The sequence below is a fragment of the Aspergillus udagawae genome, assembly GCF_001078395.1.
Source record: "Aspergillus udagawae IFM 46973 DNA, scaffold_1, whole genome shotgun sequence".
Classification (NCBI taxonomy): Eukaryota; Fungi; Ascomycota; class Eurotiomycetes; order Eurotiales; family Aspergillaceae; genus Aspergillus; species Aspergillus udagawae.
In genome coordinates, this window is record NW_025091264.1 from 4,840,845 (window position 1) to 4,867,477 (window position 26,633).

A 26,633-nucleotide genomic window follows, 5' to 3' on the forward strand; every position below is an offset into this window, starting at 1 on the left:
TTATACCACGCTCGTGACGTTCTTCTTGATTTGAGTCCTCAGGTCCTTGGCCTCCTTCCTATGGCTCCTACTGCAACCCTGTGATGGCCTCCGCGCAGGAGGTGATATGTCGGTGCCTTTCCTTTCCGGCTCCCACTGCCAGAAAGAGACAGACCGAAACGGCTTTCGTGTACTATGCTTCGTTTGCGCTTGAATAATCAACCTTGAACTTCCCACCAGAAGGAAGTGCAAGGTCCTTGGCTGGCGCCAGTTCTTATGTTCGGCTTTCGCGCTTAATTCGCCTTTTGAATTCCCCGATCCTTGTGATCACATTCTGTTCCATGCTCCTTGCTTTGGTGGGGTTTTGTGCCTTTTTCCTGGGATTTCTTCGGTATTGTACAAGTCGCATAGCATGCTATTTTCATGGATTATGATATCAGTGTAGCGCATTTTGTTAATATGCCTTTTAATGAGATATTTGTTCACTATTCGGACTACTCTGTTCAACTTGTAGCAAATATGAAATACTTAGGCTTTACATGGCATCTGGTAGCTGAATAGATAATTTCCGGCGGTGGATGCTTGCCGTAAAGTGTGCAATATAGTACAGAATCCTGTGAGGTAAAATACATCAATGTGAGGAGAAGGAACCATTGACAAAACACTAGGACTGCGGAGCAAGAGAGCCCATCCAGTTTGTACCCTCGCCCTGCGACGACTCAGCTCTCTTTGGCACACGAACAGGCGACACCTCAGCCGTGAGCTCCCTCGCCTCTTGAAGTCTGCGGAGGGATTCAGCCCGGCCCAGAATCTCCATTATCTCCGGGATCCCGGGGCCCGGCGCACCGGCCGACAAAGCCCAGCGCAGGTAGTGGTACAACTCCTTCTTGAAGGCCTTGTCTGCGTTTACCCGGGCCTTTTCCGCATCTACATCTGTGTTTTCGGGTGCGTTTCCTCCCGGAGAAGCGGAAGCGGGCAGGACGGCGGCCGAGCCGTCATAGGAGGTGATGTTGGAGCGGTGCGTTTCGATGGTCCAGTGCGAGGCTGGGACGAGGGAGAGGGCGGCGGCAGCGGTGTGGAGGGCTGTGATGGGGATGTTGGTGCCATTCGGGGTTGAAATGGGCGTATAGGGTGGTCGTGTGAGAGTGGTGGTGAAGAAGGTTGAGTTGCGCTGGACGAATTCCGGGGCGTTGGTGTAGGATTTTGCGTCGGCTTTGATGAGTGGGGGGATGTATTCAGCTAAGGCGCGAGAATCGAGAATGGTAGTGCTGTGGGAATGTGAGTTGGCGGCTATTGGGGTATGATGATGATGTACGTACAGTTGGTCTGCTGGGTATGTTTCTTTGACGGCCTGAGAGACCTTGGCGACCATCTCGTCGAAGACGGGCCCGCCGGTGGCGGCGAATCGCTGCGCGTGGGCCTTTTGCAGGAACCAGAGCTTTTCGAAGGCCACGACGGTGTTGCCGCGGGTGATTTTGAGGTTGAACTGGGTGTTTGTGAGCAGAGCGATTGTGGACGGTGATCCAGGTCAACTTACGAGTTGCTCCAGTTCCCCCAGGCTGAAGACGTCGGATTTTTGGGTGTGCGACCAGCCCAGAAGAGCGGCGAAGTTGACAAGCGTGGCTGCGAACACGCCTTGCTTATCCTTGAAGAAGCTGAGATCGATGTCTGCATTTCGTTTGCTAAGCTTCTGGCCGGATTTGTCGACGAGGAGAGGAACATGTCCGAAGCGGGGAGGCGTCCAGTTGAAGGCGTTATAGAGGGCGACGTGCATTGGCGTCGAGGGCATCCATTCCTGTACGAGTCAACATCTGCAGTTCGTTTCCTAGGGTTATATACGCACGGTTCCCCTGATCACATGGGTGATCTTCATGCAATGATCGTCCACCACATTTGCCAGATGGTAGGTCGGGTGTCCGTCAGATTTGAGCAGGATAGGGTCATCGTAGACTCGCTCAATAAGATCCAGCTTGCTGTTCGAGCGGTTCTGTCCAGTCTTGCCATAGACCAGGTCGTCGAACATGGGATAGCCCTCTACTTTCAAGCGCACGACATGCGCTTCGCCCTTTGCAGCTCGATCCTCTGATTCTTCGGCAGAGATGTCTGCACACTGTCTGTCGTAACCAGGAGGTAGACCGGCCTGGCTGCGATGTCGAGCGAGCGAGTCGAGTCGTTCTGTGGAGCAAAAACATCGGTATGCGTGACCGTTTTTGACCAATTGGTTGGCATGTTCGCGGTAAATGGCCGTCCGTTCGGACTGCAATCGACCATCTCAGCCCCAGTCTCACAGCATTAGTTTTTCATATTCCTGGGTGCTTACCTGTCTGTACGGACCGTAGGGACCACCGACCAGCGGACCTGTTAGAAATAACCCGCGTCAGCACCTCCATTCCGTTGCGGACTCTGCACAAAAACCTCGGACCTTCATCCCACTGTAACCCAGCCCATTGTAAATCCTCGTATAACCGTTGCTCCGCACCGGGTATGGTCCGTTTCTGTGCCCTTCGTCAGCCCTGATCGCAAGATTGTATGCCTCCGTGCTCGCTCCAAAGGTCGAACCTGATCCGTATCCTCGATTCGCAGTAGGAACTGGCCCCCCGTCCGTTTCGCCAAGAGGTAGTTGAACAATGCTGTCCGCAAGGATCCAAGATGAAGGTATCCGGTCGGCGACGGTGCGAACCTGGTTCTAGCCGGTGCATCGGGGAGGTTCTTCTTAGACTTGCTGCCAGCGCGGGCTGGCGCGATGGAGGAGTAATTGGCTGCTCTGCATCGCGTGCAGATCCACGATCGACGGGCCAGGAACCCAAGATGAGAGTGTCTCATGATGCAGAATGCTATCGGTGAAGACGCCCGGTACTCCTGGACACCAGCAATGACTATAATTGTTGTTGTTGGGTTGTGTCCGAAATACGCGGATTGTCATTCGACCACCGCAAAGCGCAGGGACGATAAATCGGAGATATGCAAAAAGCACGGCCGAACTGCGAAAAAAAGCGGGCTAAAAATTCTGGGGTTCCGCATCGTATCAAGCACGATCAAACACAACACATCCCCTTCATCAGCAAATACCCTTATTCTCTTCCGGAGTGACTGCCTTCTGCGCGACGATAAGCACCATCAACCCACTGTTAGATTTCTCGGAGTGCTTGGAGGAGGGGACAACCTTGCCCAGTATGCTTGTGTTGGACAGTCTCTCTACCATTTAACAATCGCTTACGCTTACCAGATGGCTGGTGTCGAGATCGACCTCTATGGTATTTTCTCCTGCTCTTCATGATTTAAACAATAGCTGACGGCAACGTACCCATGCAGAGGTCCTGGAGGTGTCTCGAAGCGCAACGAAAGACGAGATCCGGAAGGCTTATCGCAAGGTCGGAAACGCACACCGTCCTCATCCCAGCCGGGAACTGAACAAAAATTACTGACTTGATGATGAATGGACAGGCCGCCCTCGCAAATCACCCCGATAAGGTCCCCGAGGCCGAACGAGAAGCCGCCGAGGTACGATTCAAAGCCGTCCAAGAAGCCTACGATATCCTTTACGATGAAGATAAAAGACACCTTTATGATACCCATGGCATGTCTGCTTTCAATGGCTCCGGCGAGCCCGGCATGGCAGGAGGGCCGGATCTGGACGACATTCTGGCGCAGATGTTCGGGATGGGTGGTGGGATGCCCGGCATGGGCGGCATGCCTGGCGGACGGCCTCCCAAGCCTCGACGGAGCCCGGACGAGAACACAAAGTACGAGGTGCGGTTAGAGGACCTCTACAAGGGCAAAACGGTCAAGTTTGCTAGCACGAAGAATGTCATCTGCAGTCTGTGTCAGGGTAAAGGTGGCAAGGAAAGAGCGACGGCGAAGAAGTGCTCGACGTGTGATGGACAAGGTATGAGGCAGAAGTGGCTATTATTTTCAGGAACATCTGGAATTGATTTGAACTACAGGTTTCAAGCAAATCTTGACGCGGATGGGACAGTTCCTTACGCCATCAACGGTGACCTGTTCGACCTGCAATGGCCAGGGAGAATTCTTCAGCCCCAAGGACAAATGCAAGAAGTGCAAAGGCAACAAGACCGTGGAGGAGAAGAAAATGCTGGAGATCTATATTCCCCGGGGAGCAAAGTGAGTCACAAAGCATGGCACTAGGACGAGAATCCTCTGGCTAATATCTTGCTTAGAGAAGGAGATAAAATCGTCCTGGAAGGCGAGGCGGATCAGTCACCGGGCCAAGAACCTGGCGACATAGTGTTCCACATTGTGGAAGAGGAGCACCCGACCTTCCGACGAGCTGGGGCAGATCTCACAGCCACCATCGACGTCACATTGGCCGAAGCGCTGACCGGTTTCTCGCGCGTGGTCGTCAAACATCTCGACGGCCGAGGCATCGAAATCACTCATCCCAAGACTCCTGGGGAGGTATTATCACCCGGCCAGGTTCTGAAGGTGCCGGGAGAAGGCATGCCGATCAAGCGCAGCGACGCCCGGGGCGACCTGTACCTGGTTGTCAACATCAAGTTCCCCGATTCCACGTGGAAGCCCAGCGCAGCCGTTTTGGAAAGACTCCGGGAGATGCTGCCTAAGCCGGATCCCTTGATCCAGGCCGACACGGTCGACGAAGTCGAATACGACCCGAAAGGAAATCTAGATGACTTTGGAGCCCGCGATCAACACGGCTCCGCGTGGGAAGACGAGGACGAGGACGGAGAACCAGCGCAGTGTGCGCCTCAGTAGATTTTTTTTTTCCCCTCTCGCAATTCGCTTCCCTCTTCCTTGCTCTGTGCTTTTCTGGTAGATATGCTCGATCCAAGCTGAGGCGGGCTTCCCTTCTCTGGCATCGCAGGCGTTCCGGAAATTGATTTATTGGCCTGTTTTCATGGGAAAGCTACGATTGACCTTGTCGTTCCTGTCTATTCCAAGAAATTTAGCTTCACCGTACTAGAATCAAACCCAAAGGGGCAAGTTATAGACCTGCAATGGAAGTTTGAAGGCCTCAAGAGACCAAGTAGCAACAATGACACGACCAGTTGCTGGCTGGGTCGCGTGCGCCGTGGAGCGTGGGGTAGACAATGTGGGATGCCACCAGAGAGTGGGATGAGACATTTACAGTATTGCGGAAAGGAAGTGGGATATCGTCAATACTGCCTCAATAAGCATTTCATTTACTCCTTGTATTTCTTCAATATTGTTTGCCAGGGAATCTGACAAGAAAAGGAATTATGATCAAACAAAAAGCAATATCGGTTACCTGCGTCACGACAAGCGGCCGCTTTGTTGGCGTATATTGCTTTTCCTCAGTCTGAAGCTGCTACGGAGTATAAAAGTCCGTATATCCGGCATCACCATCATCATCATCGTCCTTTCTCTCTGCTTGATAATATAGTGTCATCCTCATCTCCAGCATCTGCCCATTGCGACCCCCATGCCCCAGTTTCCGGTAGCGTGGGGTATCTGAACTGGCCGCATCCATTTTCCAGGAACTGACTTTGAATTGATCCATCAGTCATACATCATTCGAACTTGAGCCTCTGAGGACCTGATCCAGGCTCGTCTGCCATTTAAATAAACATCCATCTCCCCTGGTCCCTGTTCGGGCCCCTCGATCTATTGATAATCATTGCATTAGCAATAAGGTAGATTCGGCACGCCGGTCGGAGCATCTCCGCTTTCTCGGCATTTCACCAATTAAGGTTTCCCTGTCCCCATCGGTACATATTCAGCGTCATATTCATATTTCTGGACCAGACTGGTGGTTGAGCTCACCAAAAGGCACTTGATCATGCCGTGCAACACACAGGCCTCCGCCTCATGCGAAGGCTGTTCTTGCGATGCCGGTGCGAATCGCGCGCCGGTGAACATCGAAGACTGCGAGGCCGAACTGCTTGCGCTCCGGAGGCGCACACTTGAGCTGGAGAAGTCGCTGGCGTCCATGACGACCGGCCCGGCGAAGGTGTCCAGAGCTGGCCGGAAGCTGCGGTCCTCCAGGTGGTTCAATTGCGAGAGCAACCCCGGCATGATGGCGCTCTATATCGAGCGGTATCTGAACTACGGCATGACCAAGGAGGAGCTCATGTCGGGGAAGCCAATTATCGGGATCGCGCAATCCGGCTCGGATTTGGCGCCGTGTAATCGCCATCATCTCGAGCTGGTGAAGCGGGTACGCGAAGGCATCAGGACGGCTGGCGGGATTCCCTTTGAGTTTCCTACGCATCCGATACAGGAGAGCTCCAGGCGGCCGACTGCGGCTATCGATCGGAATCTGTCGTACCTTGGCTTGGTTGAGATTCTCCATGGGTATTTCCTGGATGGTGTCGTGTTGCTCACTGGCTGCGATAAGACGACGCCGGCTGCTCTAATGGCTGCTGCTACGGTTGTATGTGATCTTTGCTTGCACTTTCTGGTGTCCAACGGATTCTGACACCTTTCTACAGAACATTCCCGCAGTATGTCTCAATGTCGGCCCCATGCTCAATGGTTATATGAAGAACGAGCTCGCCGGCTCAGGTATGGTGGTATGGAAAGGCAGGGAGAAGTATGCCGCCGGCGAGATCAGTAAAGAGGAGTTCATCGATTACGTGTCCCGAGGGTATGTCAACGACCAGGCTCAGACGGCTCATGTATTCTGACTCTTTTCAGAGCACCATCCGTAGGACATTGCAACACAATGGGAACCGCCTCGACGATGAACGCACTTGCCGAGGCCCTGGGGATGGCGTTGCCCGGGTCAGCGGCCATTCCTGCCCCGTACCGCGAACGAGGACAATGCGCCTACGACACAGGCTTACAGATTGTTGAGATGGTACATGCCGATCGAAAGCCCAGCGATATCATGACTCGCGAGGCCTTTGAAAATGCCATCGTCGTGAACACTGCTATCGGTGGCAGCACCAACGCTCCAATCCATATTGGCGCCATTGCAAAGCATATTGGGGTGGATCTTTCGCTAGATGACTGGGATCGACTGGGTTTCCACATCCCTCTTTTGGTGAACATGCAGCCAGCAGGAGAGCTACTGGGCGAAGAATACTACCGCGCCGGCGGCTTGCCAGCCGTCATGGCCGAGCTGCTCGACGCGGGCAAACTGCACGCCGACATTTTAACGTGCAATGGCCGCACCGTGAAGGAAAACGTCCAAGGAAAGCACACGTGGGACCGCCGCATGATCAGAGCCTATGATGACCCGCTCATGAAAGACGCCGGCTTCTTACACCTCCAGGGCACCCTGTTTAACTCCGCCATCATGAAAACATGCGTGATATCCACGGAGTTCAGGCAGAAGTTCCTCGAGAACCCGGACGATCCGAACGCGTTCGAAGGCGCGGTGATCGTCTTCGACGGGCCGGAGGATTACCACGATCGCCTTGAAGATCCCAATACACCAATCGACGATAGGACTATCCTCATCATGCGCGGTGCGGGACCCCTGGGATATCCAGGCGCGGCAGAAGTGGTCAATATGCACCCTCCCGGACGCCTTCTACGGAAGGGTGTCCACTCGCTTCCTTGTATCGGCGATGGTCGACAGTCTGGCACGTCCGGCTCGCCGTCGATCCTGAATGCCTCTCCTGAAGCGGCGGCTGGTGGCAATCTGGCTCTTCTTCGAGACGGGGACAGACTCCGTGTTGATCTTAACAAACGGCGTGTCGACATCCTTGTACCCGCGGAGGAACTGGGCAAACGGAAGAAGGAGCTGGAGGCCCATGGCGGGTACGCTGTCCCTGAGAGCCAGACTCCCTGGCAGGATCTGTTCAGGAGGGAAGCGACGCAACTCAGCGAGGGGATGGTCCTCCGCGAGGCAGTCAAGTACCAACGACTAGCCCAGCGATTCGAGGAGCCCAGACACAATCACTGAGCGTCTATTGATGATCACAGACGGATATTTTTGGATATTCCAGGGAATTCCTCGTAAGACCACGACTAAGAATTAGGGAGCGATGGATATTTTGTTGTTATTTTACTTAGTTCCGCATTTTGATCATACCCGGGAGCATGAGTGCGGGCACTTCTTCAAGACCTAGGTCCATCTTTCCGCACTTAACAGAGTAATGCAATTGTAGTCGTATGCGACGCCATTTTTCTTTCCGCGCCTCCCCCTCCTATCGAGGAGAGAATATGCCCGGGCCGCTTACTCTCCGTGCCTAGGAAGGCGCCGCTGCGTACTGCCGCCGAGCTAGGAAGTGTTTCTTTCTGCTCGTTCCTGACCAGAGTCAAGTTGCCCCTGTTGATTTGCCGCCTGGCAGAAGTCGTGCCTCCCTACAATGACGAGGATAGGTCATTTCTTCAATCCTTAAGTTCGCAGCAGCAGACAGCAGTCACGCCGCCGGGTCTAACCAGGGGATCCGGTGAAAGTTCTTAGGCAAAAATGATGATGTGCCGTACCAAGATAATGACTCTATTCCTGCGGGCGCAGATAACCCGTCGATACGCCGAGGCGACTGTGACAATACAGAGAGAGAACTTAGTATCTGTGGTTTACGACCCGGGCCAGTTTGTAGGCATCAATTCGTCCGAAAATAGCCTAGGATTATTGACGTCGAAGCTCAGATCTTGACCCTGCAGATCAAGCGGCAGGAAAGTACCCAGCAATTCGGGCATGATGAATGGGTCAGCTACAGTAGGGTCAGCCCAACCTATTTGGGTGTGTCAATGGGAGACTCACGTTCATAGAAGCCGATGCTATCCGTTACGCCCTTCTCTCCGCCAAAAGTAATGCCAAAAAGTGCGTCTTGCATGATCGGGGGACTCCTTTGAGCGCTTTGCTCCCCAGCCTCTCCGCTGGCGTCTTCTTTAAGCCGACCATCCCCTTCCCGACTTTTTCCAGTTTTGGAAAGCACGATATTGATCGTTTCAGCGGCCTTCTTTGCTTCTTTGGAAGTCGAGGGCCTGCGCATCCATACTGTCCTTGCTCTCTGTAGCGCACCACGGATCTCATCTTCCCGCTGTAGTGTCTGTTCGTGATACAATAACGAGCACAGGATCATGGTGGCCGTGAGAAATTGGTGGTTCATTATGGAAGTGACTCGCCAGCGCATCGTATGAAGCTGGCCTCCTGGACAGGTTTCTTCGTCGAGTACGTGCTGGATCGCAAGGGATTCCAGCGAGGCATCAAGACACGCCTTCCGGGAATAGTCAAAAACATCCTCATTCTGAGATGGTGACCGCATGTAAAGAAATCGCCGATGCAGCGTGATCTGTCCTTTGTAGAACATATGCCTGATGAACAGCCGGGCCAGGATGACCTGTGGAGAATCCGTCACGCTAGCCGCCATGGGTTTCATCTGCAGCGGCGGCGGAATGCTCGCAGCCGCTTCATGTAAGAGACTATCTACTCGCATGACTTCTCCGTAGCTGCAGGGCTGCACTGCGCTCGTGAGGTCCGCAATGATGCCGAGCGCTTTCAACATACGCCTGCGCGCGATGATACCCAGGGCCGTCGTGTGCTCGGTTTCGGGTCGCGGTTGAGGCAACTCTACGGTATCCTCGTCGAAATCTGCGTCATTGAGATTCCGCGGTTCCGCAGTATCGTACTGCCAGTCAGAGATCATCCGTGGCATGCCCATCTGGTTGGAGATGAGAATATCACTCATTAGCACTGTCGCCCATAGCCGCCGGCGCATCTCGCCCCGGAAGGGCGAAATGCCGGAGAAATGACCAGGATCACGGTGGTAACCCATCCGTCGGGCGAGGTTGACTTCCAGGGCAAGCAGGAACCAGATGTCCTTGGCGGCATCGGCACGAATGCAGAACTCAACATAGACATAGTTGATGAGTGTTTCCAAGGCGTACGGCCCGCACTTGGTATATTCGCCCATAACTAGGCATTGCACAATTTTTTCGCGGTACAGATTGATTTGGAGGGACTGTTGCTCGGCATCGGGTCCATCGGGCGGGTCAGACGCTAGACATGCAAGACAGATCATACCGAAGAGAAGTCCGACCCAAATTATTGAGACATCGGACGGATCGGCCCAGAATGCCTCGTACTGTATCTATTAACAACAGCGTCGTTGTGGCTGGGGTGTAGAGCATGTTCCACTTACCTCGCGCAGAAAGCTCGGTCCGTGAACCGCAGCTGAACCGCGTTAGCGAAAATGAGCATTAGACTTGGCACCAGTGAATTGGAGTGTCCCTACAAGACGATACAAGATCTAAGTAGTTGAAGTAGCGAGAGATGTAGCGATCGACGGCGGATTTAGGGGGCAGTGCAGAGAGTATTTCATGGCGTGACGTCGCGCGGCGACATCCATACAGCAGAAATGCACCATTGGACCGGGCCCTTGCAAATTGTCCACTGCTATGGCCGACCTCATGCTCATCCTCGACGAGGTCGGAGCTCTGAGCTAGCCGCAACTGTTCTTCGCGGTCAAGGTGGTCTTTCAGATCGGCGATACCGTCCAGTATGGCAACCCAGTGATCGCCCCCAACATAGCGAAGCTCTGAGTCACTGATTCGCATGCTCCCACACTCAGACTGTCCATCAACTGATGTATCTATCGGCATAGGTTCGGCTGGAGTGTTCCGTGCGGGCATTGGTAGCATACACACCTCGGCAGACGAACTAGCATCGAGTCTCTCATTCAAGGACCTGGGCATCATTGACGTAACCAAGCGCTCCAGCTGTACAAGCCGGTCATGTACAGTAGACACAGCGGTTGCAGACGGCTTTGGCGAGCTCGTAGTGGGAAGATTTTCAGCGTATGTACATATTTGACCGCGAGCCGAGCAAAATGAGCAAGGCCTTTGACGGTCACACTTTGATCTGCAGAACATGAATATTAAGCTTTGCGTCTCATAGAATTAGACAAATAGAAAATCACACAAGCCACTTACTTTCGACGTCGACACGAGTTGCAAGACAACTGAGGTTTGTTTCGGCGTCGACTGGGATGTGGAAGCGGTCGTGACGTAGTCAAGTCCGTCTCCCGAGGTGTTTGCGATGGCAATTCCAATGAGCAAGGCCTTGAATCTGTTGTTGGCATTCTCCCGAATGCGATTGGGTTCATGTTGCTCCTAGTGGGCATTATTTGCGCGCGCTACAGACAACTCGCGTTGTCCGGGTACCCCTTTTGTCACCCTGCGAACCAAGTTATTGTCTACGAAGCTTTAGCTGACTTTCCAGCAGACATAATGCCGTGAAGCGCAAGACGGTCCGACGGGCCTCCGCCGCAAGAGTCGATGTTGATAAGCTGGGGAACAGCCTGTGGCAGGGGAAGAGAAGACCGATGATAGTAGTGTCGATCACGTGATAAAAACAAACTGGTGGAAGATTCCTGTATCATGTCTCCATCTCCAGCTGCATGTCCGTGTCCATACTGAATAGACCGAGCATTGACACGCAGAAAATCAAGTAAAGAGGTCGGTCTGATGACTATAAGTCAATATCGATCCCCCGATCCTCCGATCCGATCGTCCGACCTTCCGCAGCCCCACATCGGATGATCGACATGAGTACATACAAATCTCCAGTGACAGTCCTATCTTCTATCTACACCATGACTTATCAAAGCTCCGATCCTCCTAATTGCCTTCGGTGTGAATACTCAGACTGGAGAACATCATCCAGTTCCGTCATGGTCGTCATGCCAGCCTTCAATGAGTTGAATCTCCTATCTCCGTCTTACCTCGCAGGTTGTCTACATGGTCTTGCCCACAGTGACAGTCTCTTAAACGCAGCAATGCCTCTTATCAACATTTTTTGCGCGGATAATTTAATCATCTTTCTTCTTCTCATCAGCTCATCTCTCTGCTTTCGGAGTGCTTTCAACGTACATTGCGTCCCGACGTGACATCACGTCCAAGTCCGAGTGTATCTCAGATATGGTTACGGACCAGTTGGAAAAAGGCATTGACAGTGAGCTGGATGAGGCCAACCTCGTCGACTGGGACGGTACCGACGATCCCACCAATCCCAGAAACTGGCCGAAGCTCAAGAAATGGACGCATATTGTCACTATTTCCATTTTAGCTCTCACCACGTAAGTACTGTCCCTCTAGTGGTAAGGTGCTGTGTCAGAGCGTTTACCTTGAGATAGGAATATGGCTCCGACAATGTGCGCACCTGGGATTAGCGGTATTTCTGCAGATCTTGGAATTACTTCCAGTGCCGTCAGCACCCTCGCCATCACTCTGTATGTCCTTGGATTGGCCATTGGGCCCATGTTCATGTCTCCCCTCAGCGAGGTGTACGGACGTGTGCCGGTATACCATACTGCTAATATTATCTTCGTCGCCTTCATTATTGGCAATGCGCTGAGCCGGAACGTCGGTCAGTTCCTGGTCTTCCGATTCATATCAGGCTGTGCGGGCGGCACCCCCATGGCTCTAGGCGGAGGAACCATTGCAGACATCACCACTATTGAGCAAAGGGCGGTTGCGATGGCTTTCTTTAGCATGGGACCACTCGCAGGACCGGTAAGTCTTATCTCTGGGTGTCCTCGTTTGCCTTTTGAGCTGTTTGATAACCAGTTCGATTTCGTTCCAGGTCCTTGGCCCTGTCATTGGAGGCTTCCTCGCTGCAAGTAAAGGCTGGCGCTGGACTTTCTGGTTACTAGCCATATTGGGAGGATCCTTTGGTATTGCTGCTTTTGTTATCATGAGCGAAACACATCCCAAGGTCCTCCTCGAGCGTAAAACTGCCAGTCTCCGCGCTGACCCTAGGAATCATCATCTCCGTTCCAAGCTTGCCGGAAAGCCCCTCTCCCCGCGTCAGGCTCTCCTCCAGGTTCTTATCCGCCCTACTGTGCTTCTGTTCCGGTCGCCTATCCTCTTTGTCATATCCCTCTATGTGGCCTTGGTGTTTGGAGTGATGTATCTGCTATTTACCACCTTCACCGGCGTATTCGAGGGCCAGTACGGGTTCAGCACTTCCGTGTCCGGGCTGGTGTACCTCGGTCTCGGAGTCTCCCTTGTCGCCAGCATGCTGATATTCAACATCCTGAATGGCCGCCTTCAGTCAGCGCAATCGAAGGCTGAGGGGTTGCAACAGCCCCGGCCGGAGTACCGATTACTTCCTATGATCTGGTTCAGTCCGCTTGTTAGCCTTGGCCTCTTCATATACGGCTGGACTGCCTACTACAAGGTCCATTGGATGGTACCTATTGTCGGCACTGCTTTTATGGGCTGTGGGGCCTTTTTCGTCATGGTACGTAATCCAATCTTTTCCCCCCGATTCAATGCAAACCTCTAATCCACACAGATGCCCGCGCAGCTCTATCTGGTCGACGTATTTGGTTCCCAAGCTGCAGCCTCTGCGCTCGGGGCCAATAACCTCCTGCGTTACATTTTCAGTACCTTTCTGCCGCTGGCGGGACCAAGCATGTACGATGCTTTGAACTACGGTTGGGGCAATACCTTGCTAGGATTCCTTGCCCTTGCATTTGTCCCGGGGCCTCTTCTTTTCTACAGATATGGCGAACGTCTTCGTGCTAGAATATCTATCACGCTTTGAAAGGCTGGACTCTGCCTGTTGATTGGTTACTGTCGAATAAACTAATAGAATTTCTACGATCAATTTGACAAGAGGATACAGAACGATGTCAATCTTTCAATCAAACATAGTGGCCTGACCAAATCCAACCACAGCCAGCTTACAAGTCTATCTTCTGCCCATGCATCAATAGAGGTTGCATAGCCCGGCCCAGACTCGCGGTATTTGGGGTTTGGTTTCCCGCTCTTTTCATATAACTACATGTGAGCCATCCAGCAACGGATACAAATCTATACTTCTACTCAAAGTACAATCCCAGTACCTATTACTGCAGTAAGATTCCATCTTCTCACAGGAGCACATCTCGGTCAGTCTTGATTGGCCCTGTTAACTGTATTACCCAGCTCTATCAAAGGTGATGATTAATCATAAAATCCAGGTAGACGCTTTTCGTGGCTCTACAGAGACGATGATTATTTCCTATAAATAGGCAGAGTCTCATGGCTGAAGACTTCTAACCTAGTATCCCATTCCATCCTTTGATCCATCCTACCATAGATCCGCCATGACCCGACAGAAATCGCCTCAATACAAAGCAATCATCTTTGACCTAGGGGATGTCTTTTTCACCTGGGACGCCCCCAAAGACACTGCTGTCTTGCCCAACCTCTTCAAGAAAATGCTTACCTCGCCAACCTGGTCAGATTACGAGCGCGGCAAGTTGAGCGAAGAAAGCTGCTACGAGAGACTGGCCGAACAGTTTGACGTTGACTCGTCGGAAATCGCGCGCAGCTTAAGGAAAGCACAGCAGTCTCTTACCACAGACGCAGCAATCGTGAGCCTGATATCAGAGATCAGAGCGTTGGCCGGACATATTGCCATCTACGCCATGTCCAACATTTCCGCCCCAGCTTATGCAGCTGTGCTCCAGACTCAGCCCGAAATGGGCATCTTTGACGGAGTGTTCCCGTCTGGATGCTATGGGACGAGGAAGCCGGAGCTGTTGTTCTATAAGAAAGTCTTGCAGGAGATTGCAGTGCCGCCAAATCAGATCATCTTTATTGATGATCAGCTAGAGAATGTAGTTTCTGCGCAGTCAACAGGTATGCACGGCATTGTCTACACCGGTGCGGGTGAGCTCAGTCGACAGCTCAGAAATCTGGTGTTGGACCCTGTACAAAGGGGTCGAGAGTTTCTACGGCGCAATGCTGGGGCATTGTATAGTATCTGCGAGACTGGTCAAGTCATCCGGGAAAACTTCTCGCAGCTGCTCATCCTAGAGGCGACGGGTGATAGAAGCCTGGTCAACCTTGAATATCAGCAGCGGAGCTGGAATTTCTTTCAAGGTATGATCAATCGATGAATAGCTTTCTGTGATTAACCACCCCTTAGGAGGTCCCCCTTCTACGTCGGAAACATTCCCAGATGATGTCGACACAACATCCATTGCCTTGATGATTCTCCCTGCCGATGATAACACAGTCAACTCGGTTCTCGGCGAGATTTCCGAGGTAGCTAATGACGAGGGCATTGTAAATGTTCGTATGCACCCGTCCGCAACTAGCAACATACTAAGACCGTACAGACGTACTTTGACCAGACCCGACAGCGAATCGACCCAGCAGTCTGCGTCAATGTCCTCCGTCTCTTTTATACCTACGGCCGGGGCGCCACTCTCCCATTGACCCTCCAGTGGGTGTCCGACGTTCTTGAGCATCGTGCGCACTTACATGGTACGCGATACTACCCCAGCCCGGAGGTTTTCCTCTACTTTGTCAGTCAACTCTGCCGGTTCTCCAAGAGGGAACCGACGCTGCAGCTGCTGGAGACGTTGCTCACGGATCGCCTCAAGGAGCGCATTCAGGTCAAGGCAGACACTCTGTCACTGGCTATGCGGATCCTGGCATGCTTGTCTGTGGGTATATCACAAGTTGAAGTGGATGTCCGAGAGCTGCTCGCCTTGCAATGCAAGGATGGATCGTGGGAACCCGGCTCGTTTTACCGGTTTGGGTCGTCCAAGATGAACGTTGGTAATCGAGGTCTTACGACTGCGTTGGCGACTAGGGCGGTTGAGTTGTACCAGGGGACTAGAATACGCTCTAAGGGCACCGAGTAGAAGGGTTTACATTGAGTCATAATTTCCGAATGGGAATGATCGTACCAATGCTAGTAGTTCTTTCATTTTTGACCTGCTTCAGGAAGGCTAGCTGATAATATTAGAGAGTGTATACTGCTACACTGCTAGCGCCTACCGTACAGAAGATCACGCTTAGAGCCCTATGACTCATTTTTGACATAAGAACCTCCAGCATTCACGTAGTTATATATACGCATGACAAAATTATCACCTCAGAATGTCAGCCGCCACAATGGATCCCACCACCCTGGAAGCAGCAGCAGCAACTCACCTCAGTCACCAGGTCACCTCCCTCCAGACTCTCCATGGCACCGACAAATTCACCTCTCATCTCCTCTCCCCAGGCCTGGCCATGATATCGCCCTCCGAGTACGGCCGCAAGCTCAACCATGTCGTAGGCTGGGGGATGGACGGTCCCGTCCAACCAGAAAGTCTTGACACCCTTCATCATCTCTGCCAACAGCGCAACACAAAGTTGGAAATCGACCTATGCTCGCACGCGCATCCATCCGCATCGTCTCTCCTAACGGCAAACGGGTACAGCCCGAATGGGTCAATCAACGTCTACGCCATGTCTCTCCCTCTCGCACACAGCGACCCCGCCTTAGCATCTAACGACCCCATCCAAATCACCAAAGTCTCACACGCTGACCTCAACACATTCATCACGGCCTCTATCGACGGCTTCCGCAGCGAAGGCCGCCCACCAACCCTCCTCCACCTCCTCGCGCAAAGTGCTGCTCACCGAACGCTGTCAGATACACACCTCTACCTCGCTCGTCTCGACGGCAAGGTGGCCGCCTCGGCGGGTATGGCAATCGTTGACGGAATCGCACTCCTGTACATTGATAGCGTGCTCCCCTGGGCGCGGGGGAAAGGCATCCAGCGCCTGTTAATGCGCGCAAGACTGTCGGATGCGGTTGAGCTGGGCTGCAGGGTAGCTGTTGTTGAGGCTCGGCCGGGTACAGCCAGTGCTGTTAATGCCGAGAGGGTTGGTTTCGAGCTTGCTTATGTGCGGACGACTTATGCGCATGTGGGGTTAGGTGCTGCTGGCGCTGTATAGCTATAGCTTTACTTGTTAGCTTCCTGGGTTGAGTTAGTAGTATACGAGTTGGATAACTGGTTCTTCCTATCCTGGAAGATCCTAGTATAGGAATATAAATAGATCAAAGAATGCCGATTATAAGGCTATATATATTGCTCAATCTAAGCTCAGCTCCTCATGTGCTCTATAGTTCTTCCGAATACTCTCAATTTATTCTCTTCTACTTTTCTACTCACTCTGACTCGCTGCGTGTGCCATCAGGGCAGCACCAACACCGGACCCATCCTTTGCAAGGCCTATGCGGATCCTTCGCTCACCAGCCTCTCCAATTTCGGGTACATCCCGCATTGCGCCACGCAGCTCGACCTCAAAGCCCGGGTAGAATTCGATCAGCGAGCCGTCAGCCCCGATGTCGATGATGTCCTCGTCCAGACAGGTCTGGGTGACTGTATGCCGTGGTAGTGGTTTACTGGCTAGCGAGCTCATTCCAACGCAGCTCAAAACGCGACGCCAGCGGGGAGTTACAATATGCTGCCTGCCGATGGAGACAGAGGTCGTCTGTCTTGAGCGCTTATTGGGAATTCCGAGGCGCCCGCTTTGGATGATGATGGCTGCTAGTGATGCGCCTGCTAGACGTGCTGCTCGTCGGGCAATGGACGAGGCCAGTAGTCGTATGGCCTGCACATCGACTTGGCTGACACTTTCCGCGGCCAGTGTGTCCTGGATGAAACTTTTAGCGCTGTCGACGTCGTCCCGGTCGATCAAGGCAAGCCCGGAGAGAAAGGGACAGTCGATGCCACTGGGCTGAAAGACCTTCGAGGTCCTGCCGACCTTCATGTCAAACGCATCCGCCTGCAGCAGTTGGACAATCATTAGCCGGAGTAGCTCCCCGAGGTACAGGCCGGAAACCCTCTTTTCAAACATCTGCGTGCCCGGATCGACCGACGCTGCGTCGAGGGCGTCGTCGAATGATGTCCGCGGTAAGACTTCCATGTTGTCGTCGAGACAGCCCCATTCCGTGTTCATCACCATGATGTCGTCCGCGCTTGCCTTGACACCCAGTCGATGCACATTGGCCAGCTTCTCGACGTATGCGGCGTTGGTCCCCGTCCCGAAGATGACCGCACCGAGTGTTGAAGCCTGCGGACCCGAGCTATACGCTCTTGTTAAAAGCGTGCCAACACTATCGTTGGCCAGAACGGTCACCACAACCGGCAACCCCAGTTCGTCGATGGCCTCTTGCAACATGACGCAGGGATCCCGGCCAAGGGCGTCGGGGATATCCCAGCCTTTGTCCCAGTGTATGAGACGCCCGCCAGCGAGGGACGTCTGCTCGCAGGTGAAGCTGAACGTGAAACCCAGCCTGTACGGTGACTGGCTAGCAGGTTCCAGATGCGAATCGAGGAATTTCTCTATCCTCTGCGCTATAAATTTAAAGAGAGGTCGATAGCTGCTGTTGATCATGACATCCGGCGGGACGCTGTGCTTGCTCTGCGTCACGGTAAAGGTAGAGTCGCCATGCAAGTCGACAAGGCATATCCTGCAATTGCTACCGCCGAGATCAACAGCGAGGACCCGGCCTTTTTCCTTTCCTGTCGGCACGCTTCTTACATAGGTTGGTAGCTGCCAGACGCGATGATTGGCAAGGCCGTCCCCTGGAGCCGTCAGCATCTTGTACACCACGAAGATTTCAGTCATTCTCACTCAGCTGGCGGACGAAATGTCTCGTCACTCGTCGGACATGCTCAGAACTAAGGTCAAAGTCGAGAGCAATCTGCTCTGCTTGCCCTAGCAGGTTATGTTGCTGCTCAACGATGGCTTCGGACATGGCCTTCTCGGGGGTTGAAAGCGAGACGGCGACTATCCGCGAGGCTCGCGAGGCGAGAAGAACAGATGATAATATCCATGGTGTCAGCTACTAGACACCCTCCTCTCGGCAGACAAGTATGATGAATGCTACAGTTGTGTCGTGTTGGTGGCTGTGGATACGGCAAACTTGACTTTGGCGGACAGATCGCCGGAGATGACCGGAGCCTTTCGCTAGGCCTCCATTTACTCACCGTTTCCGCTTAGGGAGTACCCTTTCTAGATATCTCTGTCTCCCCTATGTCGATCGTGATTCTGATTAGTGAACTCGTGTCGTTGGGTCCCAGTACGACGTATTACTGTGTATGTATGAGGAATCTCCGTCCCCTGATTACACATCTCCACAATCTCAATATTGACGCACCCAGGGTTAGGGAATGTTGAAACAATCCATCCTATCCCTGATAGCTTCGACTATTTGCGTTCTTAAACTGATATTTCACCCTTCCCAACTAAACCTCCCCCTTTCCCCCCTCCACTCTTCCAACGGGTCGGTCGTATGCAACCACGTCCTGCGCTAAGACGATTTCGCCCGGGAAAAAAGCGAAGCCATCGTTGATGGATCACAAACTTGCATGATCGCGCATGGTCTCCTGAATCAGCTCTTGCTCACTTCGGTAAAGAGACTCGATATTCCCTGGTAGTGGGTTTCTGGTCTTGCAAGTGTTTCTGATATCGGATCACCCCAGTTCTGGAAGTGGTCGGGTATACCAGCCATAATCGTAGACGTAGGACCACGCATGTTGCCTGTCAATGACTCCTACGATGCCGTTGGATGGTTTGACTAATATATTATTCGGCGAAAAATCTGGATGACGAAGACAGGCCGCGCCAGAGGATGGTCGGACGGAATGTCCAGATAAGGCGCTAGCTTTAGGTAGTCGGAGAGATGAGTGTGAACGGCTGGCGATATTGGTTTGAACTGATGCAGCGCCCGTAGGTAGCTTTAACGTGAAGACGAGGTGTGCCATAGCGTTGGTAGTACGCATTTTGCGTTTTGCAGAAGCCTCCGGACACGCGAGATAGGTTCTCCCTAGTCCTCGGTTAATACTTCTGGGCCGTGGTCAACATCTGATAGATCTGCGCTCACGGTACCACCACTCATGTTGCACAGTAAGACCAAGGACGACCTGATCGGATTGTCCAGGGATTGGGACAATCAATTGCGACTCTCCTAGATCTCTGCGAGAAAACAAACTTCCACTTGTGGGTAGAGGGATCGTCACCTCTCCACCTCCACAATCTGTTTCATTATTGTGGCTCTACTTCTATTATTCATAGAGAACCACCTTTCGCTCAAGGGTATTCCCTCGAGCTTCTCCAGCATAATGTACTCTGTGCCAAGCACCTTTGGCACAGGAACACCATTATCCCGAAGCAGATCCAGCGTAGTCGCCTCACTCGCTGTAGCAAGACGTTTCGGAACGGTTATTCTGTATGGAAGTCTGACAATTACCTCGTAGCCGTCGTTGAAGGTGGCTTGAAGCACGCGGTTGCAGTTCCCTTCGGCTAATTTTGATCAGCAAGTCAGGTCAGTGACATGCCGCTTGGTGGCACAGCACAGAGCGCTGACGAGGGCGCCCACCGATAGTCAAATTGCGCGGATGCTTCAAAAAGTGGTACCTTAACCAGTGAGGAAGGATCTGGTTGAGCTTAGAAAATCAGATCACGACTTGGGCTCCTTGAGAATGGCCCTAATTATGCCCCCATGCGACAGGCTATCTCTGGCGGTGCTGTCGTCCTCAGATGATCATGACCATGAGAGTATCAATCCTTTTCATCCTGTGGTCGCCAGGATAGATACAGCACTGACAGAGTCATTGATCCCTGTTTCCTAGCATTTGGGTGCAGACTTTTACCACGAGAGACCTGGAGGTGAGAACGTGTTTGCAAGGAGATCAGGAAAGGAGAGAAGGATGCACCATGCGCAGACTTTGCCATCAGAAAAGAAGCCGCCATCCAGATGTTGCAAGCAGCCGCTTAAATATCAGGCTTAAATATCAGGGCGAAACTGCATGAGTGAAGATCTCTGTGTACCTCATCGTGATCTTATTGGTGGATATGACAGCTGCTAATAGTCGAGCTGCAGAACGCAGATCGGGTATCCACCAAATAAGGTATCACTACATGCAAAATACTCGCTCCAGAGGTGACTCTTCCTGGTAATAATAACCCGTTCTGAATACTATATTGAAAGGTCATATAAATGTCTGGTGATTTGTCCAGCTTCGAGGAACCTGATTAAAGGCGATGGAAGATTTGCGGATGCGAGGCAGAGAATCATCCACCATATGCCACTGACTTCGGCGGAACTCTACCTCCATCGACCGTCTCTCAAACTCATTATGCGTCTCATGCAAATGATGACGAGCTTCCTCTATCTGAGGAATAAGAATTGCTGTCCAAGCCCGATTCAAAACGATCGACGGGACCATGTCTGTTCCTGTTATGGGTGACGGGCTTTGCCTTCTCAAGGATTGTGCTGTGACGGAAAACCTGAAACCCCTATTGATTGAGTTGATGACATGCTTTCAAGCCTCAGAGATGGAGGACGTCGAGCAATACGTGAAAAAGTCACTGTTTAACAGTGGAGGACTCCCCTGATTACTGCGAAGATGGAAACTACATGATCAGGCATCAAGATTTTTGTGTCGAAGTGGATAGCAATTGATAATGCGGTGTTGATGCCCAGACTTTGCCAAGATGGCTTGGTTACTCTTTTCAAGTGCTCACTCCTCACTCCTCAGGGCTGCTTTACGACATTTCCCGACAGCCACAGCTAATTCTAACGGCTTATTCCATTAGCTTGCTGAAGGTTGGATATGCTAAACCCACGACTATGGAAGGAAAAAGCAAAAAGCGCATCTCCCGGACCCCTGGAGATCTAGCCATAGGACTCCGTACAGTTAAGTCGAATTAATTGACTCAGCTATGACAATGACTGTGATATAGAGTTGAATCTAAGAAAAGTAAGAAGAGAAAAATAAAATCCCGCACGATAAAAATACTACCATGTACTACTGGTGTGGGTCTCGGCTTTCCCGCGGCGCAGAGTTTCCCCTGTGCAGCTCCACCGGCGCAGCATTTTGTTGGTCCGAGTCGCCGGAATTATGGGACTGTTGCAAAGCTATCACGACGAATCCGTTCTTTGAGGAGGTCTAGTTCTTCTAGCTTGGTTCGTCCCTGTTTAGGAGTGGAGTGATCCTGACTATCAAAATTTTTCTACGGGGCTGACCTCAGACCGCCTCGAATTGTGCGAACGCGCACACAACCATCTTCATTTAAAGGCGTTTGACCTTAACACTCCTTCTAATACCTCAATCTCTCAACTTGCATAATGCCTTTTCTCCTTATCGTCCAGTCAGAGTCGAGATTTCCCCCATGCGCTCTTGACGAGCTGTAACACAGGGTGACTGCTGCACTGCTCTCTATCACATTCGGGGCTCGATCGCCTTTCTCCATACCTACCTTCTATCAGACTATCACTGCGTTCCTCGTCCTGTTGGTGTCCAGGATATTTCTAGGAGATTCGAACTCCGTCAGTCGTCACGCCTCCCGGGCTGTGATACACACCGCATCATTGCAGCCAGCGCCTTGTCGTTGCTCCTACTCCTGACTCTGGCCCTGCTCTCAGAAGCAGCCAAGTAACAAGCGGTCGAAAGCCCTTGGACGAATCCCACTCGGGTTCTCAATCATCGGGGACTTTGGCCCTCGGGCATTGGTGTCGCGCCAGCGATAGCATCACCGTCTATCCCTGTCCATCTTCTTCCAGCCACTACGAAGCCTTTTCGAAGTACGACCGTCACGATGGATATCAACTTATGACCACGCTGATTTCCCTATCTCATTTCTCGAATCGCAAAAAAAAGTTCTGCAACTGAGCGCTTCCTCTGGATTTCTACTCTTCTTCTCCATTTTGTCCTGATCCATCCTCTTCTCTGTTCGTCCACATTCAATATCTAATACTCATGGCGCCGAATCTCTTCATCTGCCTTCGGGCTGTCTTTTGCCCGACGTACTGGTTCCAACGGGGCGAGCGCATTCAAGGATCTCTTTACCAAGAGGAACATTGGGAAAGCCCTGTTCCTGGCACCTACAAATACATCCCCGGTCTGGGATGGCATCTCGTTCGCAAGGACGGCAGCGAATACGAGGAGAAAGTCCCCGTCCCACTTGTCTACTGCCGCATTCTCCATCGATACATCTTTGAGCACGAAATGGAAGACAGATGTCGCTGGCAGTCGGTGACTCTGCACGAAGGCGCGAAGCCGGAAAAACTGCTCTTCTTCCTTCTTGATGACGGCTACACCTGGGTCGCCGGATGGGACGCCAAAGGAAAGTTCATCCCTGGCCCGTATCAAAAGTGGCACTACGACCATGACACAAAGACGATGCAGCGCGTCCTGTCTCCAGAAAGCTCCAACGTCTCTCGGTCCAGCAGCATCGTCCCCACCAAGATGGGCTAGCTCGGCTGTACCTTGGGCACATCATCTCATCATCCTTCCACTCGTTTCACCTCTTTACTCCGACGACTACCTTATCTCATAATGTCGCCAACAGCGTTCCAGCGGGTGTCTGTTTATTTATATTTATTATTGTTTCCATCGCAAATGACTTGCTGATGCAATCATCGGACGAAGTGTATATCGGCAAAGGCTGATTAGCGATGGCGTTTGGGTTTGGGTTTAGAAGGATAGACGTTTCTTGCTATTGTTGCTTCGTCCATGATCTATAAAACAGCGTTGTTGATGTCCCACATATTGGGTCTATGTTGATTACTAGTTGCTACAGCCTGCTATCAGCAGGAGTAATGGAAAACAAAATGTTCGGTCCATAATTGAAATCAAACCCAACCATGGGGAATAACTAGCTATGAACGAACACACAACATCACCGCCAGTGTCACAGATAACCAGAGTGATTCTATTTCCATGCTGGGTGTATGTAGGATCAGATGGTGGTCTATCATCTGTAACACCTGCACCACAATGATACTTAACCCTTAAGACACCGATGAATCACAACTTAGCCCCCTCCCTAACAACCAACCTCTCCAACCCCCGTCGAACCCTCTCCTCCATGCCCCCCTCCGCCGGCCTCATCGTCTCCCTCGCACAAAACACATGCGTATAGCCCCCGACAACCTTCACATCCTCCTCCCCCCGCCGAAACACCCCAACCTCATACGTCACGCTCGACGACCCCAGCCTCGCAACCCGCAGCCCTAGATCCAGTACATCCGGGTACGACGCCGAGGCGAAGTAGTCGCAGTACGAGTTGACCATGATCCCGACTTGCTGGGAGATGTTCCGCTCAGTGTCACTGTCGGCGGACTTGTTCCTGTTGAACGGATCCATCCCGCACTCGGCGATGAGCCAGCTGTTTACGATCGAGTCGAAGAGCATGGCGTAGACGGTGTTGTTGAGGTGGGCGTACATGTCGTTGTCGAACCTGGGCTTTATTAGTCGGCGGTTGGGAATTGGTTAGGAAAGAGGATAAGCTGCTTGCCATCGGGTGCGGTATTCCTGGTGGAAGACATAGTCGCTTCGCTTGCGGCGCTTTTTGGCTTCCAGTTCCTCTTTGGGAGACATATTGTTGGTACGCCGTTGTGGAGTTATAGTGACGGCGGCTACTTTGAGGATGCGAGTGGAGTTATATATAACTGACGATGGTGATAGTTGTTCGTCCAGGTCGAGCTCGCAATCAGAATTCAATTTCGGACAAAGGCGCTTTTAATACAATTCTCTTGATGCAAAGTAATTTCTAGTTTCTTATAGAGAGGTAGTGGTAGTGCTGTTGTATTTGTCTGATGTCGATGTCGATGCTCGGAGACCTCAGGCACCAAGGAGCCGAGGTTCAGATGCCAGCACATTTGATTGGCTGCATAGTTTATGCAGTGTTACTAATAGGTTAGGATTATGCATATGTGCCTGGGGCGGGGAATGTGATCGCGACAACAGTCATGATTGACAGCCAAGATATCGCCATATTGAAGAGGAGATGAGTATTCTAGAGAGTAAATATATCGCTATCGGACCTTATAATAAAATTTTAGATATCGATAGTATATAGCCATTTTTATCCAGTTGTTGACTGTCTGTACCTCTGAATATGATTTCCCCGCAACACTAATTTATTTTTTGATATTTTTTTTTTTCAGTGGCTATTTTTTGCCTTCACAACAACACAAACGTACACGAACGCACACTATTACGAGATTGTTGATATCTACTCCTGGCTCCTTCTCCTCGCATTACTGCATACCTGCTGCGACGAGGCAGGATACCCGCGTCCAGCATGGCTGTCGTCCCCGTCGACACCACCCTCAGAGTCCCTCCTCCGGACCCCGTCGAAGAGCCCCCGAAAGTCGCCGTCACTCCATGCGATCCATGGCCGATCCCATACTACTTTGAAGGTGGGCTGCGCAGGGTCAAGCCCTACTACTACACATACAACACCTACTGCAAGGAGCGATGGCGGAATCGGGAGCTGCAGGAAATTTTCACGTCCGAGTTCAGAGATCGGCCGCCCGAGTACTACGTGGGTTCTCCAGACTGTATCAGATTGAACGCTGTTGCTAATGCACATGCAGGTACAAGCCCTTGCGGACGGCAAGGTCACCGTCAATGGCAAAACCGCGGCCCCCGACACCGTGCTCAAGAACGGCGAAATCATCTCACATACCCTCCACCGCCATGAACCCCCCGTCACCGGCCACGAGATCGGAATCATCCACGAGGACGATGATATCATTGTGATCGACAAGCCCGCAGGCGTCCCCGTCCACGCCGCCGGCCGGTATCACTACAACTCGATCGTGGAGATCCTGCGCTCGCAGCGCGGGCAGGATTTCGTCCCACGGCCCTGCAATCGCCTGGACCGCCTGACCTCCGGGGTGATGTTCATCGCGAAGCACCCCAAGGGCGCGGACGCCATCACCATCAAGCTGAAGCAGCGCACCGTGCAAAAGGAGTACATTGCGCGCGTCAAGGGCCGCTTCCCGGACGGCGTGGTAGTCTGCGACCAGCCCATCATGTCGGTCAGTCCCAAGCTCGGGCTCAACCGCGTGCGCGCCACCGGCAAAGACGCAAAGACCAAGTTCCGCCGGTTGGCGTACTACCCGCCTGCCTCGCCCGCCCCCGAGCGCGACGAGAACGAAGTGACGGCCAGCGGCGACCGGCCTGCGACGCCGCCGCCGCTCCTCGCCAACGAATCCGAAGGCTACAGCATCGTGCACTGCCTCCCGCTGACGGGGCGCACGCACCAGATCCGCGTGCATCTGCAGTTCCTCGGGCACCCGATCACCAACGACCCGATCTACTCCAACCGGCGGGTCTTCGGGCCCGACCTCGGCCGCAACGAGGCCACCGCCGAGCGCGACGAAGAGATCATGGACCGGCTCTCAGAGATGGGCAAGACAGAGGTCGCTGACACGACGACGACGTACCGCACGCACCTGACCACTGTGCCGTCCGTGCCGCCGGGTACGCACCCGTCCGTCGTCGAGGAGATCATGTCGCGCGAGCATGAGGCCGCCGTGCACGACTACCACAAGCGCAAGGGCGAGCGCCTCTCCGGCGAGGTTTGCGACGTCTGCGGCACGGAGCTCTACACCGACCCGGGCGTCCATGAGCTCGGCATCTTTCTGCATGCGGTTGCGTACGCTGATCTGGAGGGCCAGTGGAAGTATCGCAGCAAGATGCCCTCGTGGGCGATGCCGCCCAAGGGGATGGATGGGCCGCGTGAGGCGCCGGACTGGGTGCCTGTCCCGGAAGAGGAGGAGATTGTCATTGGCCATACGCCGATTCCTGAGGGGATGGTTGTCGAGGGTTTTGATGAGAAGAGGGAGAATCCGGTGCTGGTGAGGGGTGTTGGGCTTGTAGATATTTCTGCTGCTCGGCAGCAGGACTTCCAGGAGGCGGTATGATACTGCATGATACATAGATGGCATGATTTTAGCTCAAATAGATGCATTAAGATGAGTCTACTATGATGAACAAACTACGCACATACTGTACTGGTCCGGGAAAGCATGGCCTCAAAAGGATCTACGTTCTGCTGCCATAACCGATGCCCGTACACCCAGTATACGCCCTACAATAAAGCATGCATGATGCACATATCTTGAATCGTCATTGCCACGAGGATTGCACGACCATACATGGAACCGACAATCGACACCC

General features: G+C 52.7%; 11 protein-coding genes across 11 annotated transcripts; 7 read left to right on the forward strand and 4 right to left on the reverse strand.

The window, feature by feature from the left end:
* Nucleotides 1-643: 643 nt before the first annotated feature.
* Nucleotides 644-2,802, reverse strand: Aud_001588 (glutamate--tRNA ligase MSE1; the record flags this gene model as incomplete). The annotated part of the gene is made up of 7 exons (XM_043287081.1): nucleotides 644-1,247; nucleotides 1,299-1,465; nucleotides 1,517-1,774; nucleotides 1,823-2,236; nucleotides 2,300-2,337; nucleotides 2,402-2,474; nucleotides 2,539-2,802. The coding sequence occupies 7 exons, from the start codon at nucleotides 2,800-2,802 to the stop codon at nucleotides 644-646; spliced, it is 1,818 nt and encodes a 605-aa protein (XP_043143016.1).
* A 403-nt stretch (nucleotides 2,803-3,205) lies between these two features.
* Nucleotides 3,206-4,710, forward strand: Aud_001589 (putative DnaJ domain protein (Mas5); the record flags this gene model as incomplete). The annotated part of the gene is made up of 5 exons (XM_043287082.1): nucleotides 3,206-3,233; nucleotides 3,292-3,350; nucleotides 3,424-3,865; nucleotides 3,924-4,101; nucleotides 4,158-4,710. The coding sequence occupies 5 exons, from the start codon at nucleotides 3,206-3,208 to the stop codon at nucleotides 4,708-4,710; spliced, it is 1,260 nt and encodes a 419-aa protein (XP_043143017.1).
* A 1,045-nt stretch (nucleotides 4,711-5,755) lies between these two features.
* On the forward strand, nucleotides 5,756-7,828 carry Aud_001590 (IlvD/Edd family dehydratase; the record flags this gene model as incomplete). The annotated part of the gene is made up of 3 exons (XM_043287083.1): nucleotides 5,756-6,349; nucleotides 6,408-6,562; nucleotides 6,613-7,828. The coding sequence occupies 3 exons, from the start codon at nucleotides 5,756-5,758 to the stop codon at nucleotides 7,826-7,828; spliced, it is 1,965 nt and encodes a 654-aa protein (XP_043143018.1).
* Nucleotides 7,829-8,448: 620 nt separating this feature from the next.
* Nucleotides 8,449-10,997, reverse strand: Aud_001591 (putative transcription factor; the record flags this gene model as incomplete). The annotated part of the gene is made up of 5 exons (XM_043287084.1): nucleotides 8,449-8,585; nucleotides 8,636-9,959; nucleotides 10,017-10,048; nucleotides 10,110-10,735; nucleotides 10,807-10,997. The coding sequence occupies 5 exons, from the start codon at nucleotides 10,995-10,997 to the stop codon at nucleotides 8,449-8,451; spliced, it is 2,310 nt and encodes a 769-aa protein (XP_043143019.1).
* A 796-nt stretch (nucleotides 10,998-11,793) lies between these two features.
* Aud_001592 (MFS transporter) lies at nucleotides 11,794-13,423 on the forward strand (the record flags this gene model as incomplete). The annotated part of the gene is made up of 4 exons (XM_043287085.1): nucleotides 11,794-11,951; nucleotides 12,009-12,387; nucleotides 12,458-13,117; nucleotides 13,172-13,423. The coding sequence occupies 4 exons, from the start codon at nucleotides 11,794-11,796 to the stop codon at nucleotides 13,421-13,423; spliced, it is 1,449 nt and encodes a 482-aa protein (XP_043143020.1).
* Nucleotides 13,424-13,967: 544 nt separating this feature from the next.
* On the forward strand, nucleotides 13,968-15,518 carry Aud_001593 (uncharacterized protein; the record flags this gene model as incomplete). Its single annotated transcript, XM_043287086.1, has 3 exons — nucleotides 13,968-14,748; nucleotides 14,795-14,940; nucleotides 14,988-15,518. 3 exons carry the CDS (start codon nucleotides 13,968-13,970, stop codon nucleotides 15,516-15,518), a joined length of 1,458 nt encoding a protein of 485 aa, XP_043143021.1.
* Nucleotides 15,519-15,771: 253 nt separating this feature from the next.
* On the forward strand, nucleotides 15,772-16,602 carry Aud_001594 (GNAT family N-acetyltransferase; the record flags this gene model as incomplete). Its single annotated transcript, XM_043287087.1, has 1 exon — nucleotides 15,772-16,602. One exon carries the CDS (start codon nucleotides 15,772-15,774, stop codon nucleotides 16,600-16,602), a length of 831 nt encoding a protein of 276 aa, XP_043143022.1.
* Nucleotides 16,603-16,812: 210 nt separating this feature from the next.
* Aud_001595 (putative glucokinase) lies at nucleotides 16,813-18,412 on the reverse strand (the record flags this gene model as incomplete). The annotated part of the gene is made up of 2 exons (XM_043287088.1): nucleotides 16,813-18,239; nucleotides 18,289-18,412. 2 exons carry the CDS (start codon nucleotides 18,410-18,412, stop codon nucleotides 16,813-16,815), a joined length of 1,551 nt encoding a protein of 516 aa, XP_043143023.1.
* Nucleotides 18,413-22,418: 4,006 nt separating this feature from the next.
* On the forward strand, nucleotides 22,419-22,916 carry Aud_001596 (uncharacterized protein; the record flags this gene model as incomplete). Its single annotated transcript, XM_043287089.1, has 1 exon — nucleotides 22,419-22,916. The coding sequence occupies one exon, from the start codon at nucleotides 22,419-22,421 to the stop codon at nucleotides 22,914-22,916; it is 498 nt and encodes a 165-aa protein (XP_043143024.1).
* A 552-nt stretch (nucleotides 22,917-23,468) lies between these two features.
* Aud_001597 (acyl-CoA thioesterase) lies at nucleotides 23,469-23,888 on the reverse strand (the record flags this gene model as incomplete). Its single annotated transcript, XM_043287090.1, has 1 exon — nucleotides 23,469-23,888. The coding sequence occupies one exon, from the start codon at nucleotides 23,886-23,888 to the stop codon at nucleotides 23,469-23,471; it is 420 nt and encodes a 139-aa protein (XP_043143025.1).
* Nucleotides 23,889-24,747: 859 nt separating this feature from the next.
* On the forward strand, nucleotides 24,748-26,377 carry Aud_001598 (pseudouridine synthase family protein; the record flags this gene model as incomplete). The annotated part of the gene is made up of 2 exons (XM_043287091.1): nucleotides 24,748-24,990; nucleotides 25,043-26,377. 2 exons carry the CDS (start codon nucleotides 24,748-24,750, stop codon nucleotides 26,375-26,377), a joined length of 1,578 nt encoding a protein of 525 aa, XP_043143026.1.
* Between the last annotated feature and the right edge of the window lie 256 nt (nucleotides 26,378-26,633).